Consider the following 23469-nt stretch of genomic DNA (forward strand, 5'->3'; position numbering starts at 1 on the left):
TTGAGTTCCCTTTGTTTTTTGTCTTGAAGTCTGCAGTGTACAGGTCCAAGAGGAACTGTGTGCAAGATGAGAGACATTCATAAATTCAAGGACATTGTTTTTTCTTTTTAGCAGATTCACAAATGTGAGAGACAGACATATCAGGATAATTTAATAGTTCTTAAATAGATATGCATACAGACTTCACAATTTAGAGATGTACATACAACATATACAATTCATAGTTTATATGTGTCTATTCATGGTTATAGAGAAACAGCCATTTCACTAGCACAATTGGCAATTTTGGAAGTAGAAAATGCACAGAAGAAGGATAACGCAACATGAGATACCGAACATATCTATACAGGATTTGTGTCTACATTTAATCAGCATTTATGGATCTGCCGGTCTCTGCAGTGTCTGCCATGTAAGAGCTAGCAGTCATGGAAAACAAGACCAAAGCTATCAACCTGATTTGGTAATCTACTATTTAGAAGTTTTTCAGTTCTTCAGAGGAGGAGCCATATCGCATTTCACCTATTCTTAATCCCTGAGGGACAGAAAACTTTAGCAGCAGTATGGGTTGCAGCTATTTTACAAGGCTAAGGGAACCATTTAATTTGAAATGCAGTGAAGTGTGTTACCGTTCATCACAAAAATCATTCAGAACTGTGACATGGGCAACATTAATATTTTAAAAATTAAGGGCTGGCTGTTTGGCACAAACAACACAAGTGCCACCCAGTGACATTTTTGTGTAATTATTTATAAATCAGCTGTTACAAAGCTGCAAAGAGGACGGGGGTACACCAAAGGCCAATAGTTTCTCTTTTTCTCTTGCACAAACCAACATAATGTACACTAAAACATTAAGAGAAGTGGTGGAGAGGAAAAGACCGTCTCTCTTTTTTGATTGGCGAACACAGTCCATGTGGTGACTGACTGGCTCCTGTCATCTTTACAGTGGTTCTGTCAACACTGAAGGGTCGGGGGCGGGGTTACTCAAGCCACTAATGCAGCGGGTTCCCTGGCCACACCCCTCTATAGATGGCAGAGGGGAGACAGAAGCTGCTTAATTAATGGATGCACTCTGCGAGTGGCGGGCGAACGCACTGGGTGTTCCGGCTGACCCTGGAAATTTGGAACAGCTCGAGTCCTTGCCTGTGCGCTACAGGTACATTCCGTTGATGAGGTAGTCCGACTCCTCCGATGTGATTGGCCGGGCTTTTTTCAGTTTGCGGTGCACCAAGCGTAGTCGACAGCCAACCATGAGAAGCAGGAGAGCAGTAATGATAAGACCCAGAGCCAGTGGCAGGATTGCACCTGAAAGAGGCAAGAGGGGAGGAAGCAGACATGTCAATAATAGGTATCTCTTTCATTTGTTTATATGAATTTACAACAGTTTTGTCACTGCAACTACGACTGATGTTGAGCTAGATTATCTATTGTCAGTATACACTTTCCAAGGCATGATTTAAAGATGCACACATATTATAAAAGCATTATTCCTGCAGACTGTAAAAGGTCATTGTAACTGGAACCTCCAGACCTGATGCAGGGGTGGGATGTCCTCCAAAAACAGGATGGTGTTTAGACTCGGGAATGTCACTCTCCACTTTGTCCTCTGAAATGGCTACACGGTGAGGCGAAGCTACAGATTCAGAAATACAATGATATACAAAAGAAATAGAAAGAAATACAATGATATACAAAGTATAGTATCTTATTTATGTATTCTTAGTTATAATAATAGTAATAATAATAAAAATAATATTGTAATTTTGACATGCAAAAAGGTTTGTGGCAATCGTGTGTGTGTGCTGGCCTCAGAAAGAGAGGCTGCAATCCAATGTGTGAACTCACGAGTCTCTGTGTGTTTTTGGGGTGGATGGGCTGTGGTGGGCTTCTGCTCGACAGGACCTGAAATGGATACATACATGTTTGTTGAACTGAATAAAAATCCCACCAATCATATCCATAATATGTAGGTATAGCTACAGTGTGACATATCAGGTTCTCACAAACACGCTTAGACTCAAGCTGCTGTTTTGTAGCTGATACTGCATTACATGTAGTGGCGGAGTAATATCTTACTATGCCTAATCTCAAACAGTCGTGAAAAAATGACATGGGAAGTAACAATGTTCACATCAATACGACCTATCGTATATCATATAATAACATTCGTGTAATTATATATAACGTTGAGAAACATGACATTAGTTTTTTTCAAGAGCATCATATAAATGACTACTCTAGTTCAGTTTCAAAGGGTTTAGGACACAGCACAGAAACACAACCTGGTTTTTGTATGCACTCTGCGGCGCAGTCTGTCTCCTGCAGGAAGTTATTGGTGTTGCCCTTGCAGCCCCCGTAGATGAAGTGCTTGCACGCTCCGTCAGCCGGATCGTAGTACCACCGTGGGATAATGGCTTTGCAGGGCCCGACAGCAGGTGGCGCTGAGCAGGGTTCTGTTGGGGGCAGAGAGAGGGATAAGGACGCCTCCATATTAACGAGTCCTCAGACCAGGTAGAGGAGTAATGCCCTGCCCCCCTCCCTTCCCCACCAATGTAAGGATCAGGTGGCTGGAGACACAGAAGAGCTTTGTTCCAGTAACCAAGGGAACAGGAAGTGGAAAGCGTCTCCAATCGCAGAACAGCACTTCATTTTACATCCTCAGTGCTTCCCTCCTGAAATTTGCTGCTCGACAGAAGCACGCTTTTAAAACCTGTCTTCATCCTTTGCGGAATTTATTTTCCCGTCACAGAGACTACAGACAGAAAACTATGAATCCATGCTTTCTTTTATGGATTTATTCAAAGTTTGAACTGAAAATTCAATTGTCAATTAATCTCATATCTGATGTTCATTCATGAGAAAATAATTTGATCAATGTCAACCCTGAATAACCCTTACTTAAAATACACCGTAACTTAAAAGTACTATCAGTTACCCCCAAATGAGTCATAGAAAGGTGACACTTACATACCAGTCACTATCTAAGCAGTGCTTTGAACTGAATGGTGCATCACCACTAGTCATCACTATAAGAGAACAACAATGGATTTATGACAATATATGTTGGCAAATCAACATATTGTGCTATACCTGAGCCTGCTCTCCCACCCTGTCCATTGGGAACATGAGGCAGCGAAGGGGGGACAGGGTTACCCCTGTTGTAGGACTCAACAGGGGGATTTGCATCCTCCATTGTCTTCCCGGTGCCGTCCAGAATCATGGCTTGGTCGTTATACTCTTTGAGCTGGGACCCCGGCCTCAGCACGGCGGGTAGCCTGGACGAGTGCGTCACGGCCTTTCGGGCCCCATCGACTGGGGGAGAGAGGGAGAGGATGGGCTAAGCTGCTGGAGGAAAATCAGGCTAACGCACGCACGCTAAAACATATACGATCCTCCTCCATCACATCTCAGAGGCATCCATCTTTAAGGGTGCACCAAGTGGATTTCTGCCCTCAAACTGTCTTTCAGATACTAGGGGACTCTGACTTGTTTGAAACAAAATAATATTTACCTCATAAGCACCTGAAAGACACATGCACGAAATAGAAGAATTTGGAATATTTTATGTTGGACTATATGGAAGAAAGTTTTATTTAAACAGGTATTTGCTTAACAACCAAAAAAAAAAACTACAAAAACAATGATGATAGCAGGAGTATAGTTACATGTAAAATATAAGGAAAATAAGGCTAACAATAAAATAGTCAGCATTATATGCCATAAGCTATTTTATGTTAACTAACTGGTCTGGGACTGACTCACAGCTGGTGCAGAAGGCCTCATCGGAGCGATCCGGGCACTGCTGCTTTCCATCACAGGCGTAGGTGATGTCGATGCAGCAGCCATCGTCGCACTCAAACTGGTGGCGCGAGCAGTGGCCTGTACACACTGTGGAGGGGAGACACCTGCTCGTGACACTCCGTCAGCCTGAGTAAATACATGCAGCACCACTTTGGCCCTAAAGCCCCAATCACTCATTAACTCACAGCTGATCCACATTACACAAAACCTAAGTAAGGAAGATGGAACTCTCACAGCTGTTGCAGTCATTGTGAAGGGTTAATATTTAATGCAGGGCCAAATCATGGCAGGTTAATGTAATCCTCATATGTTTTTACAATTTAAAACATGCCCGGTTTAAGATGCCACACTTAAGTCTCACATTCTCAGTGATTCAGTGCATGGCATGAGATGTCAACAGCTATGTTTCTATTTTAGTTTGAATTTGTGGCTTTAAAATTATGATTCCGCAGAAAAAGTCAGAATTATAAAAAACGATCGACAGTTTGGCGTGTGAAATAACTGTAATACTGCTATATATTAATAATGTTTAATGCAAAAGTAAGTTAAAATATAACCATATATCATAATAGTAATAGTTGTCCTGTGACTATTTCCAATAAATCTCAACTGACAATTTTAGCATTGGGAATAACAAACAGCTGACATAAATGAGAGTACAGAATGACCAATGCTACCGTCTGCTTGATGTTCTGGTGGCAGCACTGTGACTGTGACATTGTCAGAGCTTCTCTGTCCCACCGTGTCTGTGACAGTCATCTGGAAGGTGTAGGACCCCTCCTGCAGGTCACTGAGCTTTAGGACCCCAGGCTGGGTGACCTACAGAAGGCAAGGCACAAATACGCATCAGAAGCTCATGACTGTATGTACCCAGAATGCATTTCAGGATGAGAATGTGCGGGTGCCTTAACTGAATGAGCCACCCAACAGCTAATAATAGACCCCTTCTGAAATGCAAAGAGCCCTCCACGCTTCTGAAAAAGGCAGGCGGTGACCTCTGCTCCCATTGGTAGACCGTGGCCCACAATGAGACCTTTGTCCTCAGGGCAGACTGGGGTATAATAGCCTGTTATCTTCACCTGCGCAGCATTTTCTAAACAACACCAGCTCCCTCTCGTCACACGCATTCAGGTTGCTTTCTCAGCAGAACTAATCTAATACAAACACAGTGGTCAGCTTTTCCGTGTAACCGAGTTGACTTCAGAGCTCCAGATTACACTAAAAGAGAACACGCTCCAGGTCAGCTTGTGGCTGCGTGTGGACAGAAGAGCAACAGGAGATGGTCCATTTTGTACATTGTTCGATGCTGCATGTTGTATGGAGATGAAGTTTGTATGTACGTATGTATGTATGGTCCATTTCACAATTACACTGGTTTTTTTTTAAATTTCCAATGGAAATTGGATTGTCCTGCACAACCCCCCCCCCATAATTTTCAGTCCAGTAGGGTGGTAACAATAGGTACCTTCATGTTGACAGAGTGGTCCCCCCTGATCAAGGCCCACTCATAACGGGTAACCCCATGATCATCCACACTGCCCCGACCATCCAGCACTGCCCAGTCAGTGGGCAGCTGGATCACCAGGTCCTGGCTTGCGTCACTGCGAGGTGGTTCATCAAGCTCTGCATTAAAAAAAAAAAACAAAAAAAAAAAAAACGAACAGGTGTTGTTCTCAGATTCACAGATTCACCTGGACACTCCCACACATATGAGCTACACAATCTAATTTTAAATCCCCTAACTGTGAGTAAATTGTTAACCAAGTGTAAATAGACATCCTGTAGGCCATAATAACTATTGCCTTAGCTATATTCTAGATACGACCACTGTAGTCAGTTTTGTATTCACATACGTGTCACATACTGACTCACGTGGTTTATTTGATAATCAAATAATTTTCAGCATGCTAATGAAAATTATCCACTTACAAAACGGAGTAAACAGAGACGTTCTACAATATTCTCAGTTCATTTGATCACAGTCTTCTCCGAAAATGGCATATGCTATACGAGAAACAGCAGGTGTCCTGAATAAAAATATTTTCTAAACCACAATATTAGTAATTGGATACATGTTGACATAGGCTAGGCAGCTGAACTCCTGAAAGGAACATGCAAATTGGACCGCTAGCATCCTATTTGGAGTTTCACTGTAATTACCTTGTATTGTCGGGTCATCAGCTGAAAGTCTATCTTGAGGCCTCCGTATGGAGTTTGTCTGTTTAGTGAAATCTTGATGGGAACTGGCGGGGCTGGTGTATCCACTGGTGTTGTGAAGACGACTGTAAGTGCTGTACCCTTGCTGCATGGAGAACGTACAGACGTTTTTATTTCTGTAAGTGCAGTTGAACAGAAAGCAGCTGAGGCTGCTCTCAGACTGCTCCAGGTCTTCCTGCACCACCGCAACAGTGCACCGAGGGTCGACGCAGCAGGCGTGAAGGCAGTCCCTCCAGCTGTACACCCGACTGGGAGCAGTCAGAAAGGTAGCGCCCTGGTCGATGGAGTCCTTTGCTCGGATGATATGCTCCTCAATGGCGCTGAATCCACTTAGGCACACGTCCCCTAGCCCATCCTCTCTGTTCAAAGCTTGGTCCTGCTGAAGCTGCTTGCGAAATTCCTCCAGGAGCTCCTCTACACCAGATATCTTGGATTTTATATCCGAAATCTGTGACGACTTTGCTAAAACAATATTACTGGAACACAGCAACACGATACAGGCAATTGATCGCTGGTAATGTGAAGCAGAGCAAAACATATTTACGTAGTTTATTTACTTTGCTTTTAGTTAATATACCAGGGAAGATGGAATTCTTCTCATATTCCAACTCGGAGTCAACAATTCCAACATAAAATATATATTATATTACACTATACAAGCATAATTCGGATTCTTTGTATTCCGGTCGCAGGTGTGCGTCTTTGTCCTTCGCAATGATGTAAAACCCACATTAGTAATATGGTGTTACCGCACTGAGTACAGCTCAGCACTGGCAGGGAGTGACAGCTCCATCCAGCGACTGAAAATCCACACAGCGCCTTGACGTCATGCGTGCGTCGAAAATGCGGAGTCCCTTTGTGCCCACATGCCACAAATGTTAATTTCATTGGCTTGTAAGGCCAGGTTTCACTCAAACATGAATCCGTATTTCCTTAATTAGGCCTAAACAACAAAAAACTATGAACATTTAACATAGGCGTAGTGATACTTGTTGGGGTATAAAGAGTTTTGAAAACATTAAACTATAGAAAGGTCTTACTGTGTCAATAATTGAAGATTCTTTTTCGAATTAACATAGCTATCAATCATACCTACAATTAAATATTACTGTGAATGCAGCATTACTTTTAGGCAACAATTTCAAACAGAATTTAATTGAATTACTGATTTTTAAGGAATATTCATTATGTAACTAAAACTTCAATTTAGGTGAAAAGAGTGATTTTGCCCCAAGATATTTTTGTTCTCCAACAATGTCCTTAGTCCTACATCGAAGCAACTCATGATCAATAAATAAATGCAGGTAATGTGACTCCAATGTTACCGTTAGACATAATTAATTATCTTATAAAACCAACATCTGGACTATGCAGAGTCGTGCTATTTTAAAGGACACAACATTTGTATGGATTGGTTTATGATTTCTGACAATGATTGAAGAGCCACAGTTCTGTGGAGATCAACAGGCCAACATAATTTATTGAAAGCATGAGGGATTAAAAAGGAATGGTAAACAGCAAACATGCTTCTTCCTCCATGCATTTGTCAGACTTCTCTATACATCCATGTAAAGGAAACCACATCACTGAATTTTGACATTTTAATTCACAATTTTATTTCACAGTTAATTCTGATGACAGATAATTATATAATAATATCATATCTGTACAAATACTCTCATTAGTAATCATATGTAAAGTAATGAATACAAGCAAAAAGAACAGTGTTTTCACAATGCATTATTAACAGTAGAGCTTGACAGTACAACAATTGGGAATTAGTTTCATTTGTACTTGTATTTAGATACATCCTTTCACATGCTTAAAGAGAAATGTGCATGAAGATTTAACATGATGTAATGCACAGAAAAATACATTTATTTTTAAAAGTACAAGTACACTTATGCTATTTGTATATAAAACACAAACAAAAATGCTTACCATTTGCACTGAATGTCATATTATAAAATGTGGCCTGTAAACATTTTGTGCCTGAAAAGCACTCAGAGTTTGTTCCATTATCAGTAATGACTTCACAGAAAAATACAGTACAGATTTTCTGCATTATGTGATATAAACATCCAGGCTAGTTTTTAATATGTTCGGTTTATGCCATTGACTGATCTTTGCAGGTTTTCTGTGGAAGAATATGTTGCATTTGTTACATAAACAAACTGATCTGAAATAGGCTGACATTGGTGAAACAGAATAAAACAACAATGCTGGAATTCTACCTCACATCACAATGCCTATAACAGAAACAAGAAAATACAGGCATGCATGTGCTTGTTTGGCTAAGCGAAAATCTGTTTATATATATATATATATATATATATATATATATATATATATATATTCAAAATGTTTTATTCATAGTGAACATAAATTACATTAACACACTAACAACGTTAGGAGAAATATATTTTTAAAGATGGAAGATTATACAATTATAACAGGCTCTTACAGTATTTAAGAAAGAATTTAATAGCCAGTGTCATATTTTGTCACTTTAGACACTGTAGTTTAGCTGACATTGAATCGTGGTTCTCAGGTTTGTGTCTTAAAAAAGTTCAGTCTCAGGTTTTGTAAACACATTATAGAGATATTTTTTTTTACAAACCATTCATACTTCAAAGCACTCACCAATTGTAATACAAATATTTACAAATGTATGAATTTCGGTCAATTGTTCTCGTTCTAATTTTACCACCTAAAATGGTGTTGCAATTGTTTATATCTACAATACATATCACTGATATTAATTTAACATGACACAAAATATAACAATTTACCGGAACAATAAAATAAAATATAAATGTTAAATCATTATTTGATAATATGTCTTGATAACCCCAAGAATTTGTGTTACTCATGAAAATTATTCCAATTAAATTAATATTTGACCAGAAAGGTCACATAGAATATTATACTATTCTCTCTACTAAATATATGTACAATATGCACTTAACTGGAAATATTTTTTCATCATGTGATGACAATATTTCTACAGCGCTGGGTATTTAACAATGGAGTTTTGGTCTAATATGAACAGTATAGTAAAGTGCACTGGTGTCGAGAGAACACTGGTTCAGTCTGGGGTCTAAACCCTCCATCTGGGTGTGCCCTCGAGGGGGATTCAGGAAGGCTTCGCTCTGTAATCTGTGATAGCTTTCCACAGCTTGCACAGAACTCCACCTCTGTAAAATACAAACAGGCAAAATCAAAGGCATACCACTATAGATTAACTAATTCATTAGCATCGCTAGCGCTAACCTATTCAAATAAAAGCTTTATTTACTGGGGGTACGGCCAACATGGCTGCCTTGATTCTTAAAACTACAAATACAGTGGCTTTTCATGATTGTGAGATTAGGGGTGAGGGGGTTAAGTAGAGTGACATTACCTTAATCTTAAACTCTTCAGGTCATCTCTTGTCACGTAGTGAAGAAAATCAGACAGTGCGTAATCTTCTGATAAAATCTTGAAAGAGAGTGGGGTGAAGGGATCAGTGCTCTCAATGTTTAAGCGTTCTTTGCATATAGTTACCATAGACATACATAAACAGTATAGGTCTTATTCATCTGATACAATGTATCGTACTGATTCAAATTATACTTGGTGATCAATTACCTTTTCAGGTATGATGTAAATGACCTCTGCACTATCCAGTTAAAATACGGCTGCCCACTGGCACCAAGTGAGTATTTGTTTCAAGAGCATTCCTCCCTTGTGCACATGGTACTTAATGTGGAGCTGTATTACGATCAAATAATGCTATCTGTGATCCATGTGATTACAGCGAAGCATGTAACTGTAAACTAAAATTATTTTTTCTTTCAAACATAAACAACTATAATTATGATTGTGAAAAAATATATTGGGCATTTCTTGAACCTAGCAAGAATTCTGTTTTATGCCTGCCATTCACTTTCATTTTTGATATGTCCAACTACATAAGTTTTTGTGATTGCTCTACACACTATTCCACATTTGTTGTAATATAGAACAATTAAGGATGTCTGTAGACTGTCATTTACCCTGCATACTTCAAACAGCTTTGACTATGTAAGTGCTGACGATAGCCTCTGACAGAATTTTTTTTTACCATACAGAATAAAACAGAATAAAAGTTGCATTTTAAATGAATCACAAAATACGAGGAGGATAGTGAGAAACAGTGTGCGTGAAAAATGATCATGTGCACAGGTGAATCAGAGCGGAACCCAGGTGTCTGCGGGCGGCCTACCCTCTCGACAGAGTCCTCATCGGCCCCGTGGAGCCTCAGCCATCTGGCCAGCTCCGAATCGCCGCACTCCTCCTCCGAGGGGGTCCGGCAGCCCACAGGGGGCGCCGGGGTATCTGGGGAATGAGTCTATTTTAGTACCAGCCCTGCACCTGCCAAAAATTCACTTCTGACTGTCGGCCAATGCCTGTGGTGCAACGCTAAAGGTTACCTTCACAGAAGACACAGAGCTGACTCTAGAGCTTATTTAGAGTTTCCTTTTCAGGAGACTCTAATGTTGACAATGTTGATAACAGCACATAATGTTGATAATAGCCTACAAATGAACTGTGTCAGTTGATAAAAGTGTCAGTTGTGGCTTCGGGTGGGTCAGCAGAGCGAGCTAATGGTGAGACTACGGGCCTAGAACGTGAATGCTCACCTGTGGTTCCAGCCTTGGCCCGCAGTAGTTTGATCTCCTGCTCCCTCTCGTCTAGAACCTGCTGCAGGATCGCCTGGTACTCGCGCTCCCTCGTCAGCAGTTCCTCCAGCAGCCTGAAAATAGCACAGCAACCCAAGGTCACCACAAGGTCACCACCGCGCTACGGGTCTGCTGTGAGCTACCACTGGGGATTAAAGGTCAGCTGTGGCCACCGCACACACAGTGGTTTTTCTGAGCAAGCCATGGAAAGGACCAGTGGTAATTCAACTCTAGTCCAATAGGGACCATATGTACTCTGTGCAAGTTGATTTAACAGTGAACATTTTATTGTGCAGAAGTTGTGCTATGGAGCACCATAGAGTCAGCCCATAATGGAAGTCAGACCGATATCACAAGAACCATTGCTATTATTTCTATATACACCCCTCAGTGAATATTTTTATCCACAGTACGCATATTTTACATGCCGACCAGTGCTACAGCAGAGAGCTTGCACTGATAGGAGGATGACAAATGCAGTGGTAGCAAAAGGAATCCAGGCAAACTTGTCAGCCGTACACCTGTTGGGACAAGGCTAACTGCAACCGTGAACTCCTGGCAGGCAAATTTTCAGTCTGAAAACACATAACACTGCAGAATCACAAAGGAACCATTGCAGTGTGATGAACAGCACACACAGGCCTCCTATTATGAGAATGTAGTGGAGAGAGAAAGGGGAAGATACGGTAAATAAAGAAAGAGAGCAGTGCTATTTAAGCAATATCACACAGAGGGACTGGTGCTATAGTGTAAATCAGCATGGCTGAGTTTCGGTCATAGGCACAAGGCGGCAGGCTGAGTGCCGAAGATAAATGCAAAGGATCCGCGTTAGTTTCTCAGAAACTGATCAGATGTTGCTTGGGTTGAGGTAAAAAAAAAACCTCCCAAAAAATCATGAGGCCCATTAATGCCAACAAATAATAATTTGTAGACAAGTAACCTTTAATAAAATACACACAGCATGCAGAAATCATGTAGCTACTCTCAATGATTCACAGATAAGACAATAATTTAATCTCAGTTTGTCAGGGCATTATGAAAAATACTAAATACAAAACACAAAAATTCCTGATAGTGTTTACTAAAATAAGGAATGATAATCCACTTCTGTTTTGTATTAATTTTTGAATGGATAAAGGGCACTATTTTTGTTGAGCATCAATCAGTTAATTGGCAACACGTGACAGCTCCATGCAAGTGATTATAAATCCTCTTTTGTCCATCCCTAACAACCTCTAATCTGTAATACCAACATTATTTATGTTCAGCAACATGATGTGAAGGTTTGCTACTCATTACATTTCACTAAGTAATAGTAGGTGTATCACACCTTAAGGACCGTCGGTTTTTAGAGTGCCTGCTGAAATGCCACTCCAGAGACCCACTGCACGTAGTTGCCATATGAACGGTTGCCATGGTAACGGCTACCCAGCCCACCTGTTGGTCTCCAGCTTCATTCTCCCGAGCTCCATGCTGACAGAGCGCTGCGCGTTGTGAGACTCGTGCGAGACGGTGGAACTGAGCGTGCTCACGCCGGAGGTGGCCACCGTGTCATCGTGCGGGGCGCTGGGGGCGGCCCCGCTCTGGCGGGCGTGGCGCCCCTCGTGCTCCATGTCGTCCTCCACGTCCTCCTGGTCAGCCGGATCGCTCTCGGAGGTGAGGCTGAAGTGAGGCCTCAATTCTGCACACAAGCAAGGCGGCAGGGTTACCCTCCACAGTAACACAAGATCCACCATTAGACAGTAATGTAACACTGAAAAATCACGCTCACCAGAAAAACAACAGACAAGTAGGTCACCCTCTATGACATCACATCGCTATAGCCACTGTAGCCTTCCATTGCCATTAACAACACAGAAACACAGAAATAGAAGGGGGCAGCAGGGCATGACTGAGTGGGGAAGGAGGAGGACGTTACCTGGCACCAGGATGGTGATGGCGGTCTGCACTGCCTTGCGGATGATATTGTCCAAGGCAAACATCCAGTGGGGTTTGATGTTGTGGTTCCGCAGGACTTTGTTTACCTGGTGACGCGCCATTGACGCCAACACAAACCTCAGTGAATCCCATTTCACCTTGTGCATTACCATCAAAGACACAGGGACTGTCTGCCAAGCGTACAAAGCATTTCCATGTAAATTCAAAGAGATGAACATGGCAAATATACCGAGTGGTATTTGCTTATTGTTTTAAAAAAAATAGGGACAGGACAGGAGGACATGATTAGTGCATACACCTACTTGTTAATTTTGGTATAATGTAGACACTGTAGTACTGTCATTTGGCACAAGGTACACCCACAAGAGGGCACCAGAGCATACCATATAGAGTGTTACATAATATTTTTCAGATAACAAACCATGGGCCTGCAAACAGGTCAGCCATTTGAGTATAATTTGCATGTGTCTGTTTATGAGATAAAACAAAGTCAATTTCCTTTCATGATGTAGCTGACAGACCTCCCTTTATCTGCTTTGAAGTCAGACTTCCATAACCCATTTCCCCTCTCTATCTACTCAAAGGTTGAAAACCATAGCAACATAAATTACATTAACATTCTTTTTTTTATCTTTTGCAATGACATTCAAGCTTGATTTATTTGCTCCTTTAAACTGATTTTAAAATGATACTCGTATTCAGTCTGAACTCAAGCTGTAAGGCCAAGGCACTCACCGCGTCCTGGAAGCCAAAGAGCGCCATCTGTAGCTGGCTGATGGCGCTGCTGTCGAAGTCCAGCTCCAGCTTGAGCTGGGAGAGGGTGCTGGCGATGATCTTGCGGTCGGCCATGCGCACAAACTCGCCCAGGCTGACCACCAGGGTGGAAATGTGCTCCCATTTTAGCTTGGTTTCCTCAGCACCCTATAGGGATAAGGGGGAGAGGGAGGGGAGAGGAAGAGGAAGGGCGGGTGGGTTGGATGAGGAGGGTGTTCAGAGTCCTGACTGACACCCCTGTGTTCCAGTATGTGATTTTATTATTACTACTGTGTAACCAGGGGGGGGTCAACGACAATGATGGCCTGACATATAATTGGAAGGTAACAATACAAGACAGGGCGAAAAAAGTTAAATACATTATTTAACATTCAGACAGAACTAACTCGGGGAAGAGGCTGAAAAGTGTGCGTGCGCTCACCTGGTTCAGTGACTCCACCAGGTTCGCCACCACTTTGTCGCGGTCCTCGTTCAGGATGCGGTGGAGCGTGGCCCTCCTCTCGCTGTCCTTTCTCAGCATGAAAAAGCCCGAGTCCTTCTCCTCGGGGGATGGAGGCGCGCTGTGGTCCTCAAAGTTCTCTACGGGAATGCTGACCAAAAACGTGGACTTCACTTCAGTTACACAACTAAAGGACGAAGTGTAGCACAGTGGGTAAGGAACTGGGTTTGTAACCGAAAGGTCGCAGGTTCGATTCCCGGGTAAGGACACTGCCGTTGTACCCTTGAGCAAGGTACTTAACCAGAATTGCTTCAGTATATATCCAGCTGTATAAATGGATAAAATGTAAAATGCTATGTAAAAGTTGTGTAAGTCGATAAGAGCGTCTGCTAAATGCCTGTAATGTAAAGGCTATTGGCCAGTCCATATAAACACACATACTGCAGCTCCTCCAGCCCTCAGAGAGCAGCCTCCAATTAACAAAATAAATGTAGGTCAGACAAATAGACAGGAGCATTGAAACATGAAGACTAATTTTGGGTGACACCCCAAGGTAGAGCGCCGTGGGAGAGCCCTTTACCTCAGGAACAGGGATCTGTGCCCTTTCACATCCCGCTCACTGTAGCACTTGGTGCTGGGCTTGAAGACAAAGGGGTTGGTGTTGAGGTCGTTGTCAGGGGAGACCGAGCCGTATTCACTGCTGCTGCTGGTATCCTCGACGACGACAGGCACAGGCAAGGAGATGCTACGCAGATACTCTGAAGGGGCATCATGTGCGCACAGTTACAACTGATATCGCTCCATATTAAATCACAAGTACCGATTATGGTGGTAATTACTTTATTTATTTATTTACTTATATTTTTTAAAATGAGGAAATAGATAATAAGGAATACATAACAAAACATGGCTGACTATGTCCGTGATTGTGAACAGCTAGCTTGTGTGGACTGCAATATCTAACAACGAAAAAGGGAAGCACACTCACCTGACCCTGGGGTCAGTGCTATAAACAGAAAACAAAAACAAAGCATCAATGGGGAAACTTTAAAACCCTGTACACAAATTATATGGGAGGTATGTAAAAAATGAGGAACATAGCAAACAAGTAACTGCAACGCAAACACAGCCCTTTCAAAAGGGTTATACAAAGGAGCTCTGCTTAGTCTCTGGCCACCCGTTACGATCGGACCACTGTGAGAAGCAGGGCATTTGCGCGCAGTCGCACCTGTGAAAGAGCTCTTGCCCTTCTTCTTGCGGCTGGTGACGGTGAGGAACTCGTCGGTGAGCAGGTCCACGGCGGTGGCCCGGCGGTCCGGGTCGGGCTCAAAGCAGCGCAGGATGAATGCCTTGGCCTCCTGGGACATGGAGTCCGGGATCTCGGGGTGAATCTTAAACATCCCCACCTGCAGCCATAATGGGACACATTCTGACCATCCTGAAACCTGTCACTCTGAACCAACAGAGTGGAGAGATATGCGACGTAAGGGTCAGGAGGACCACTGTCCACCGGTGCCAAGCTGGGTGATGTCATACTAACCCACACACACAGTATTCCAAAAGCACCACAGAACAGCCTCTTTTCCAAATTCCACATAATAAGCATGGAATGTCTATCAGAATTTTGGATGTCATTTAAAGAGGTCCTTTCTTGGAATCAGAATTCGGACTTCAGGCAAACAGGGATAAGTCTCCCAGACGCATTCCCGCAATGTGAATAGGGCTGAATGGAATGAGGTCACGGCTTCCATCCACTCACGCCATTGTTTAAAATACCAGTGAATGAGTAACTTCAAAAACAGATAAAATCCATAACAGAAGCATTAGGACAGGACAGTTAAGATACACAATTACGATATCTCCATTTGAAGTGGCTTATACTTTATAACCATTCCTCATGCAACAACATTTTGAGCCTTTCAATGGAAAATCAGAAAAAAACAAAATGTTCTTTTCAACTTTTTGATCAGCAGCCAAGACTGTACTCCATGGAATCACAGGGAAACACAGACAGTGGTGATGGGGTTTTTCCAATGAGGATTCAATGAGGGTTCCAATGAGATTTTCTGAATTCTAGATAATGACAAGATAATAGCATTGTCAATACTCAGTAAAGTTAGGTGATTAAATGATAATGAAAAAATGTGCATGTCTGCGGTTTAGTCTTTTCATTCTGTTTGTCAGAACTTCTGGCATTCCAAATTCTTGTCCATAAAAGGTATCCTCAGCAGAATCAGTATTATTCCTGTTTCAAATATTCAATGGCACAAAATCATCTACAAATAAAACCAAAGGAATGGCAAGACATACATTTGAGTGTTTTCTAGCTTAAAGGGCAACATGGCCTAGATCTCTCTCTGAAAAACTGTACCATTCGCCATGAGTTTAATAATTTATTTGTACCCATATTTTGCCATACATTTTTTTTGCTGGTAAAAGGTACTAATTAGGGCCCAAAGAACATTATTGCGCCTTTCAGGATATTTTGAAAATTTGTTCCTAAAAGAAGAAAAATGTACGTCCACGGCACTATCATTACATTTTCTTGAAGCTTATTATCCAGTCTTATGAAGAAATTAAATAGGCATATGGAAAAAAATCACAGGGAAAGTATTCAGTTGGGCATGCCCTCCAAACACTTTCGCTATGTTCTTGCTTGTCAGAGCTATAACATGGGGCACTACTATGTGGCACCCGCTATTGAAGGCAATTCCACCCATCCTTCCACAATTATGATCAATGTCCTTTGAATAACCATTCCAACCCGCTGGATTGGACACATAGGTGGTACACAAAAACTAGAGAGCTGATTCACAATTGTGAATGCTAAAGATTAACTCTGATCCACTGAGTTAATGTTGGTTTAACTCAATGGATCAGACACTTCAGTACAATTACAGTCGTGTAGTTCACACTGCTGCCCAATGCAAACACCTTAATAAAACATGGACAAATAAGTACATAATAAATTCCACACAATCACTTGTTACCAGGGACATCATACTACTGTGCATGTTGTGATGAAAGAAACTTTAAAATGTGTAATTTGAGCCTTGTGCTTCTGAGAGACCAGTAAATCAGTAGGGTTAGCCATTTTCCACTGTTTACAGTTGTGCTCTGAATACATTGTTCTGCACGCTACTGTGTTTTGGATACGGTATGTGACTGAACCGGTGGGTGGAAACCAAAATAGCTTTCCCTTCCCTTTTTATAGTCTGGCAAGTGAGGGAGTTTCCAATATGTAATAAATCCACAACGAAGATAATGCACTCCGTGATTCAGACTAACTGACACATTGCCTACCAGTTAACATACCGTTGTGACATCAGAATGCCTCTGGGGACATATTGTTGTGCACGTATTTATTCTGTGCTTAGGGTACGCAAACCCAACAGGTGCTTCTGACCCGACAAACACTCACTTTGAACATGGCTGCCTGTGGTTCCCCGAGCTCATAAAAGGGGGGCTTTCCGGTGGCCATTTCGATGATGGTGCAGCCCAGTGACCAAATGTCCGCCGGCTTGCCGTAGCCCCTCGGGCCCTTGTCGATGATTTCCGGCGCCATGTACTGTAGTGTTCCTGCGCCATCAGAAATACACATCATTCATCTCGCACAGTGACACAAAACAGGCCTTGTACTCAAGCGGGTGATTTCCCAGACCTTGTTCATCAGCTCTGGTCAAAGACACAGTCGTATATTTTGCCTAATGTTGTGCACCACTAAAAAAATCAGGGTCTGTGAAATATGCTCTGGATGTGGTTAATGCCAGTGAGTAATGTTGTGTGTTGAGGAACTGCTCGGCTCAGCCTGGGTAAAGTGAGTCTACGGTGTAAATACATTTGCACTTTACGAGTAGCGCCACGAAAATACACTGCCTTTGATCTCAGCTGAAGTTACAGCGGCCTACCAGGCTCAGACTGCACCCTAAGGGCTACTGAGAAGCTATGAGAGCCTCTTTGTTTTCTAATGGCAGGCAGAGGAGCTGGAAGTGTTCCCAGCTGCTGCTGGCGGTGAAGGCCGATTGGAGCCAACAGATAATCAGCTGATCTTCATAACCAAGGCTGATCTGTGCTCCGATTGGCTGCTGCTTTGTCAACATGGACACAGCCGAGTTCTTCACCAGCCTGCAGGTTAAAAATACTAAGCTGGCTGAGCACCCACAACAAACAGGACTCTGTACAGCTTTCACAAGATATTCTGAGATGTTTTATGGCAATGTTCTCTGGTATTAGCTGTTGTTTCCTTCAGTCATATCGATTTTTGACCACATCTGGGAGGTCATGAAATGTACCACAAATATCAAGCATTGTGTTTCCTCAAAAAAAAAGGACATTTATTTTAAGCATTACATTGACTCTTGAGAAGAAGCTTCCTGTCTACCAGCAGAAGATTGGTGTCACGCACCTGTAAACGTTTCTGTGCAAGGGTTGATGCCAGCCAGCCTTTTGGACGTTCCAAAATCAGAAATCTTCAGCACTCCACTGTACGTGTTTATGAGCACGTTGTCACCCTGTCGGAGAAGGTCATTCTTTAGGACTGTGTTTCTACCAGGACAAAGACAGGAAATTCTACAATTCCCAGTTAACACTTAGCATGGAAACCTTTTGTCATTCCTCAGTATATAAGCTTCAGAAGCTGACTCAGAGTACTCCCATGTACAGTGTATTTCCTCAAAATTCAAATGTTGAGGACTGACAGATGTCTACAATACTAACACAAGCATGCAATAAACAATCAAAGATGATTAACATTTAACCAAATGGCTGTGAAAAATCATTTTGGTAGCACTAATGTGCAACGAGGCAGAATTTAAAGCTTTTTCGTGGGCGTACGGCAAGTATGGCAATGACTTTCTGCACTGGTAGCTTGGTCCGTTTCTGTTCATCATTTTTGGAACTTGCTCTTTGGCAAAAAGTGTACCCTCATTAGACTGGGAAAGGGGTTCGCTTACAAAACACAACACATGATAAAATGCATTCTTCTGTCTTCTATAATGAGGTGTTGATTTGTGGATTTTCTCACCTTATCATGGGGTTAAAACAATTAAGGAGAGACAAAAACAAGATCAGGTTAAACACAACAAGGCCAGACCTTTATGTCTCGGTGTGCAATCTGATTGTCGTGCAGGTACTTGAGTCCCTCCAAGATCTGCTTGGTGTAAAAGCCGATGGTGGGTTCATTATTCTTCAGGGGGCCCCATTTAGATCTAAGAAGCGCAGAGAGGCTTCCTGGAGAACCACAGACAAACAGACCCACGGGAATGAAATCAATGATGGAAATGACTTATATTTACAACATTTATCAAGCATTTGCTAAGGAGGGGATAAGTGAAGGCAACACAGGCTAAATGAAACTCTTGAAGGTCACAGACAGAGCAGTTTGTGTAATATTTTCAGAATACGTAGCACCTGATTGTACGTACATTCTTGTATTAAATAAACTAACTCCCATTTACTGGTTTTAAGAGTTCAACCCTGTGAAGCTATAATATCATCTTTCTAATCAAAAAGGAATCAAAGGAATAAAAAATCTATAAGCTTTAAACCAAGTAGAACATGGTGTGCTTCCTGGACAGAAGCAGTAACTCTACAAACAAATCTCTACAAACAAACCCACATACTTGACTTCCAACATAAATGGCTACCCCGTCGATCCACCCTCTGACCACAAACAAACACTACATGGCATGCTGGGGAATAGGACACAAGTCTTGAGTTTCACAGTCAGTGATTGACTTTTGCCCAGGTCCTGAGCCATCATGCAGTGCTGACAGGTGTCAATCAGGGCATTCTGGCTCTCACCTCCAGGCACCTGCTCCATGAAGATCTTGATGAATCCGTTCTCGCTGATGGACCCCAGGTACTGCACAATGTTTTTGTGCTTCAGGTGCTTGTGAAGGGCAATCTCCTCATGAAGAGGCTGAGAGTACCTGGAGGTAGAAAGAGACACAAAAGAGATTTTATTTGCTGTAGACCGAGTAGTGATTAACACTTGACATGTGTCAAGGGAAAAGTGGACAGGTGACAAGTAGCTCTTTAGATGACAAATAAATTAACGGATTAACACTTAAAAACAAACACTGGTCATTGGTCATAAATAATGACCTTTGTATACTGACATATTTGAGGTTAGTATGCAGGTAATGATACGGACAGGGTTCATTTAATATTGAAACCTCTGGTAGGCGGTCTAAAAACCAAGACGCAGAGGCTACTACGATATTCAGCATTGAGTTCATTGGTATCAATAATTAACCACCAAAGTTGTGAGATGAATAACTACATCTTTATCTTGACACACAGACACGTGACTTCACTAGAAAACCAAGGCCTTTGTTATTGACATCTTCCCTATCAGGTATTCAAAAATGCGCCTGGGACATTTCCCCAGACTGTTTGAGGAAAAAGAAAAAATGAACAGAATGCAGAACGATGTCTGAATCCTGACTCAAGCTTCTGGTCTACAAGCTGTCCATGATTAATCCTGCTTTCAGTGTCTCGGCGACATATTACACAAGAGAATACAGGAAGACGAGGAACAGCTGGCTTCAGATAAGGGCCAATGACTGCTAGCAGTCAGGAAACATTTCTGCCAAAATTGAGATCTAACACCAACAATAAGAAAATGCTCAATGCCCTGACTTTCTAAAATGCAATGTACACCTCAACACAAACATCAGATTAGTTTGTTTTTCTGGGGAAAAAACGGCATGCAAATAACTTTTCTGGGATGGTCTTAATGGTTTTTAACTTAATTATTCATGAAAAAGCCCAAAGCTTTCAGTTAATGTATCAGAACACTAATAACTTGTGACTTGATTACTTTAACAATGTACGGCAGCAGAACTGCTGGTTTGAAGGAGACAGATAATTAGTCTTGTGTAGGTGGAACAATCAGTTGACAATTATTCTAGGCAGACAAGGTGGGGAAGTAAGAGGCAGTTTTTTTGTTGCTAGGCAACGCTTCCCTTCTCGCTTCGTTCATTACCAGCACTCAGGCCTACACACAAGGCTCTCCACAGAACGTTTCAAGTGCATGAATGTGTGTCAATGTACGAGTGAGCAATTCCATGGACTATTCACCAGTGCACACGCTCAAAATGTTAATTCATGTCTCGCATGCAGAAAAAACATTTAGTACCATTTAGTACCATTTGAATGCTGCCCACCTGTACACTGTATTGCTACAGTGTTCGCACTGTATCTTAATGACTAGTTCTTTCTTCTGTCGGCCATAATTTATTCATATGCAAGAAATGTATTGAAAGAAGGCTTGCCTTGATAACGATCAACATCAGGACATCAATAGGATTAAGTAGTATGGGCTAAATACAGGCACATTAGTTTAAAATACATATTGAATGAATAATTCAAGTACTATTTAAATTCTTCTAATTATGATTAATAATAAACTATGTTCGTTGCCATATTATTTTCCAGTCATGAGCATAAATAAGCATACTTCTTACAATTCAATTGAGAATTTCTACTTATCCTGGCTGAGTGAAACCCTTCTTGGGCGATGCCAGCGCCAAATGTGATTGTGCAAGACTGCCGGCCAGTAGGCACTGGCACAGTCCAGATCCAACACTAAACACAGGGGCCCATCAATGCCCTAATACGGTGGAACATGGCTCTACTGGGAACATATTCGGAAAAACAGTCAGAACTATATTTTAGGACTAACCCATTTAGTGCTCTGAAAACAAAATAAAATAACTTTAAAATCAATTCTAAAAGACATGGGTAGCCAATGTTGGCTGTGCTCTCATTTTTATTCCGGTTGATGCTCTTGCAGCTGCATTTTGAACAAGCTGCAGTCTATCAATAGAATCTTCTGAAAGATCAGTAAGAAGGGCAATGTAATAATCAAATCTGCTTCTCAGAGTCAGGCTCTGAAAGAAAAGTCTTTGAAAATATTCATCAGATGAAATAGGCTATTTAACTAACTAGGAATATGAGCTGTAAAACGAAGGTCAGAATTCTGAAATTACTCCTAGGTTCTTTGCTTTTGAATTACACTGTAGAGAGAAAGCCAAATTTATTCTCTAATTTCCTTTTATACATCTTAAAAGTCACTCTAAAATGTTTCATAACTCAAATTAATTGCATAATGAAGACTTTGTGTGGGTCAAAACTTTGATAATGCTGCTTGTGATGAGCAATAAATCACAGATTTAGTGAGCAGCATTTGTTGAGTGTGGACTCCAGTTCCTTCAATAACTTCTATAACCACTAAATTCGGTTCAAAAGCTCACATGACTGAACCAAAATGTTGTGCTGGTTAATGGAACTAAGAAACTGTTGCTTGATGTTTCTGAGAATCCCATTTTGAAACATATGATTTTTCAAAATACAACTGAATCAGCATGGTTCAGCAGTTCATATTTTGATGATACCACCAGCTCTGTAAGTGCTGGTAAAGACAACATGTATCTGTAATTCTCCTTTGGTGACCACAAGGGTTGTTCTTTTTGTAATTACAGAGAGAATAAAATCTCACAGCTCACAGTGGTTTCCCACAAGACTTTCAGCTACATTTCTTGAGCTGCTAGAGGCTTATACACTTGAACTGTCATCTCCATGGATACACATTTAGAAAAAAATAACCCAATCTAAGATCAAAGCCTTTATCTTTCTGTAATTGTCCAATGCTTACACAATTCTTCAAAGATGAAATACATTAGCTGGCATGAGTATGTTTAAACTCAGATTAACATTTCAAGTGGAACATCCCATTATTGAATATGTCTCAACCAGAAACTGAAGACAGCCAGGTAAATTCTGGTTAATCTTAAAACATTATACATATAAAATACAGTTACTGATGATAGTATCTGATCATTTGTGACATTCGAGAATGAATCTATCATAGGTAAATCTTTTAAGCCAAAAATTGAAACTAAGATGCAACAGAAGCACACAATCACAGCGTTACCAGCTATTAACCCCAAAAAGTGAAGAAAAACTGTCACAGCCACAAACACAGACAGCTACAGGCATCCAGAAAGTCAGTGATGTCAGAGAGGACCATCATTTTGACAACCTATTGAGGTCACTAAATAAACCAAAATCTGTTCTGCAACTAATTTTGTAACCAGGGCCTGTTCTAGGGATAATGAAAATGGATGTCCTAATATGAATGCACTGCTTGATATTTTTGGCTTTCGTGAGTTGCTATCCAGTCTTATGAAATAGCATGAGCCAGTGCTGCTTTCTGTCACACTTCCAGATGGGTAGATTTTTTTTTTGTGTGCTTTGTAGCAACTTGCACAGCTCTCCTTGCTCAGTGTTCTGAGTCCAAGGAGGGCAGAATGTAGACCACTCACCTGCTATCCCTCTCAGGGATCTCCTTGATAGCCAGCCGCACTTGGTTGCTAAGGTCCCGGCCCGCATACACCACCCCAAAGGTGCCCTTCCCGAGCACCACCCTCTCCCCGTGCTCGTCGTACTCGTAGTCGTACTGGAATCGAAAAACAGGGCACGCGGGGTGAGAGTAAGGACAGATAAGGAATATCTAGCGTAACAGCCATAAAACACCCGAGCTAATAAATATCAGAAGAGGTCAGATGCAGTAGGAACCGTGAAGCAGGCAGA

At 41.7% G+C, this 23469-nt stretch overlaps 2 protein-coding genes across 2 annotated transcripts in view; both read right to left on the reverse strand.

Moving 5' to 3' along the window:
* Positions 1-134: 134 nt before the first annotated feature.
* lrp11 (low density lipoprotein receptor-related protein 11) lies at positions 135-6809 on the reverse strand. The gene is made up of 9 exons (XM_035422947.1): positions 5962-6809; positions 5267-5424; positions 4479-4620; positions 3763-3888; positions 3091-3312; positions 2283-2453; positions 1846-1902; positions 1532-1633; positions 135-1305 (listed from the first exon to the last, which is right to left on the reverse strand). Exons 1-9 carry the CDS (start codon positions 6554-6556, stop codon positions 1151-1153), a joined length of 1728 nt encoding a protein of 575 aa, XP_035278838.1. The 5' UTR covers positions 6557-6809; the 3' UTR covers positions 135-1150.
* Positions 6810-7474: 665 nt separating this feature from the next.
* map3k5 (mitogen-activated protein kinase kinase kinase 5) overlaps positions 7475-23469 on the reverse strand; it is a 45089-nt gene continuing 29094 nt past the window's right edge. The window contains exons 15-30 of the mRNA XM_035423611.1: positions 23202-23335; positions 19675-19802; positions 18965-19101; positions 18278-18383; positions 17294-17451; positions 15101-15278; positions 14861-14878; positions 14453-14630; positions 13855-14023; positions 13395-13580; positions 12640-12745; positions 12159-12402; positions 10683-10795; positions 10265-10377; positions 9422-9498; positions 7475-9215 (exon numbers count right to left, since the gene is read on the reverse strand). Coding sequence (XP_035279502.1) covers positions 9155-9215; positions 9422-9498; positions 10265-10377; positions 10683-10795; positions 12159-12402; positions 12640-12745; positions 13395-13580; positions 13855-14023; positions 14453-14630; positions 14861-14878; positions 15101-15278; positions 17294-17451; positions 18278-18383; positions 18965-19101; positions 19675-19802; positions 23202-23335 — 2106 coding nt within the window. The 3' untranslated portion in view covers positions 7475-9154. The remainder of the gene's footprint in view (positions 9216-9421; positions 9499-10264; positions 10378-10682; positions 10796-12158; positions 12403-12639; positions 12746-13394; positions 13581-13854; positions 14024-14452; positions 14631-14860; positions 14879-15100; positions 15279-17293; positions 17452-18277; positions 18384-18964; positions 19102-19674; positions 19803-23201; positions 23336-23469) is intronic.

Source organism: Anguilla anguilla, chromosome 6, assembly GCF_013347855.1.
Source record: "Anguilla anguilla isolate fAngAng1 chromosome 6, fAngAng1.pri, whole genome shotgun sequence".
Lineage (NCBI taxonomy): Eukaryota > Metazoa > Chordata > Actinopteri > Anguilliformes > Anguillidae > Anguilla > Anguilla anguilla.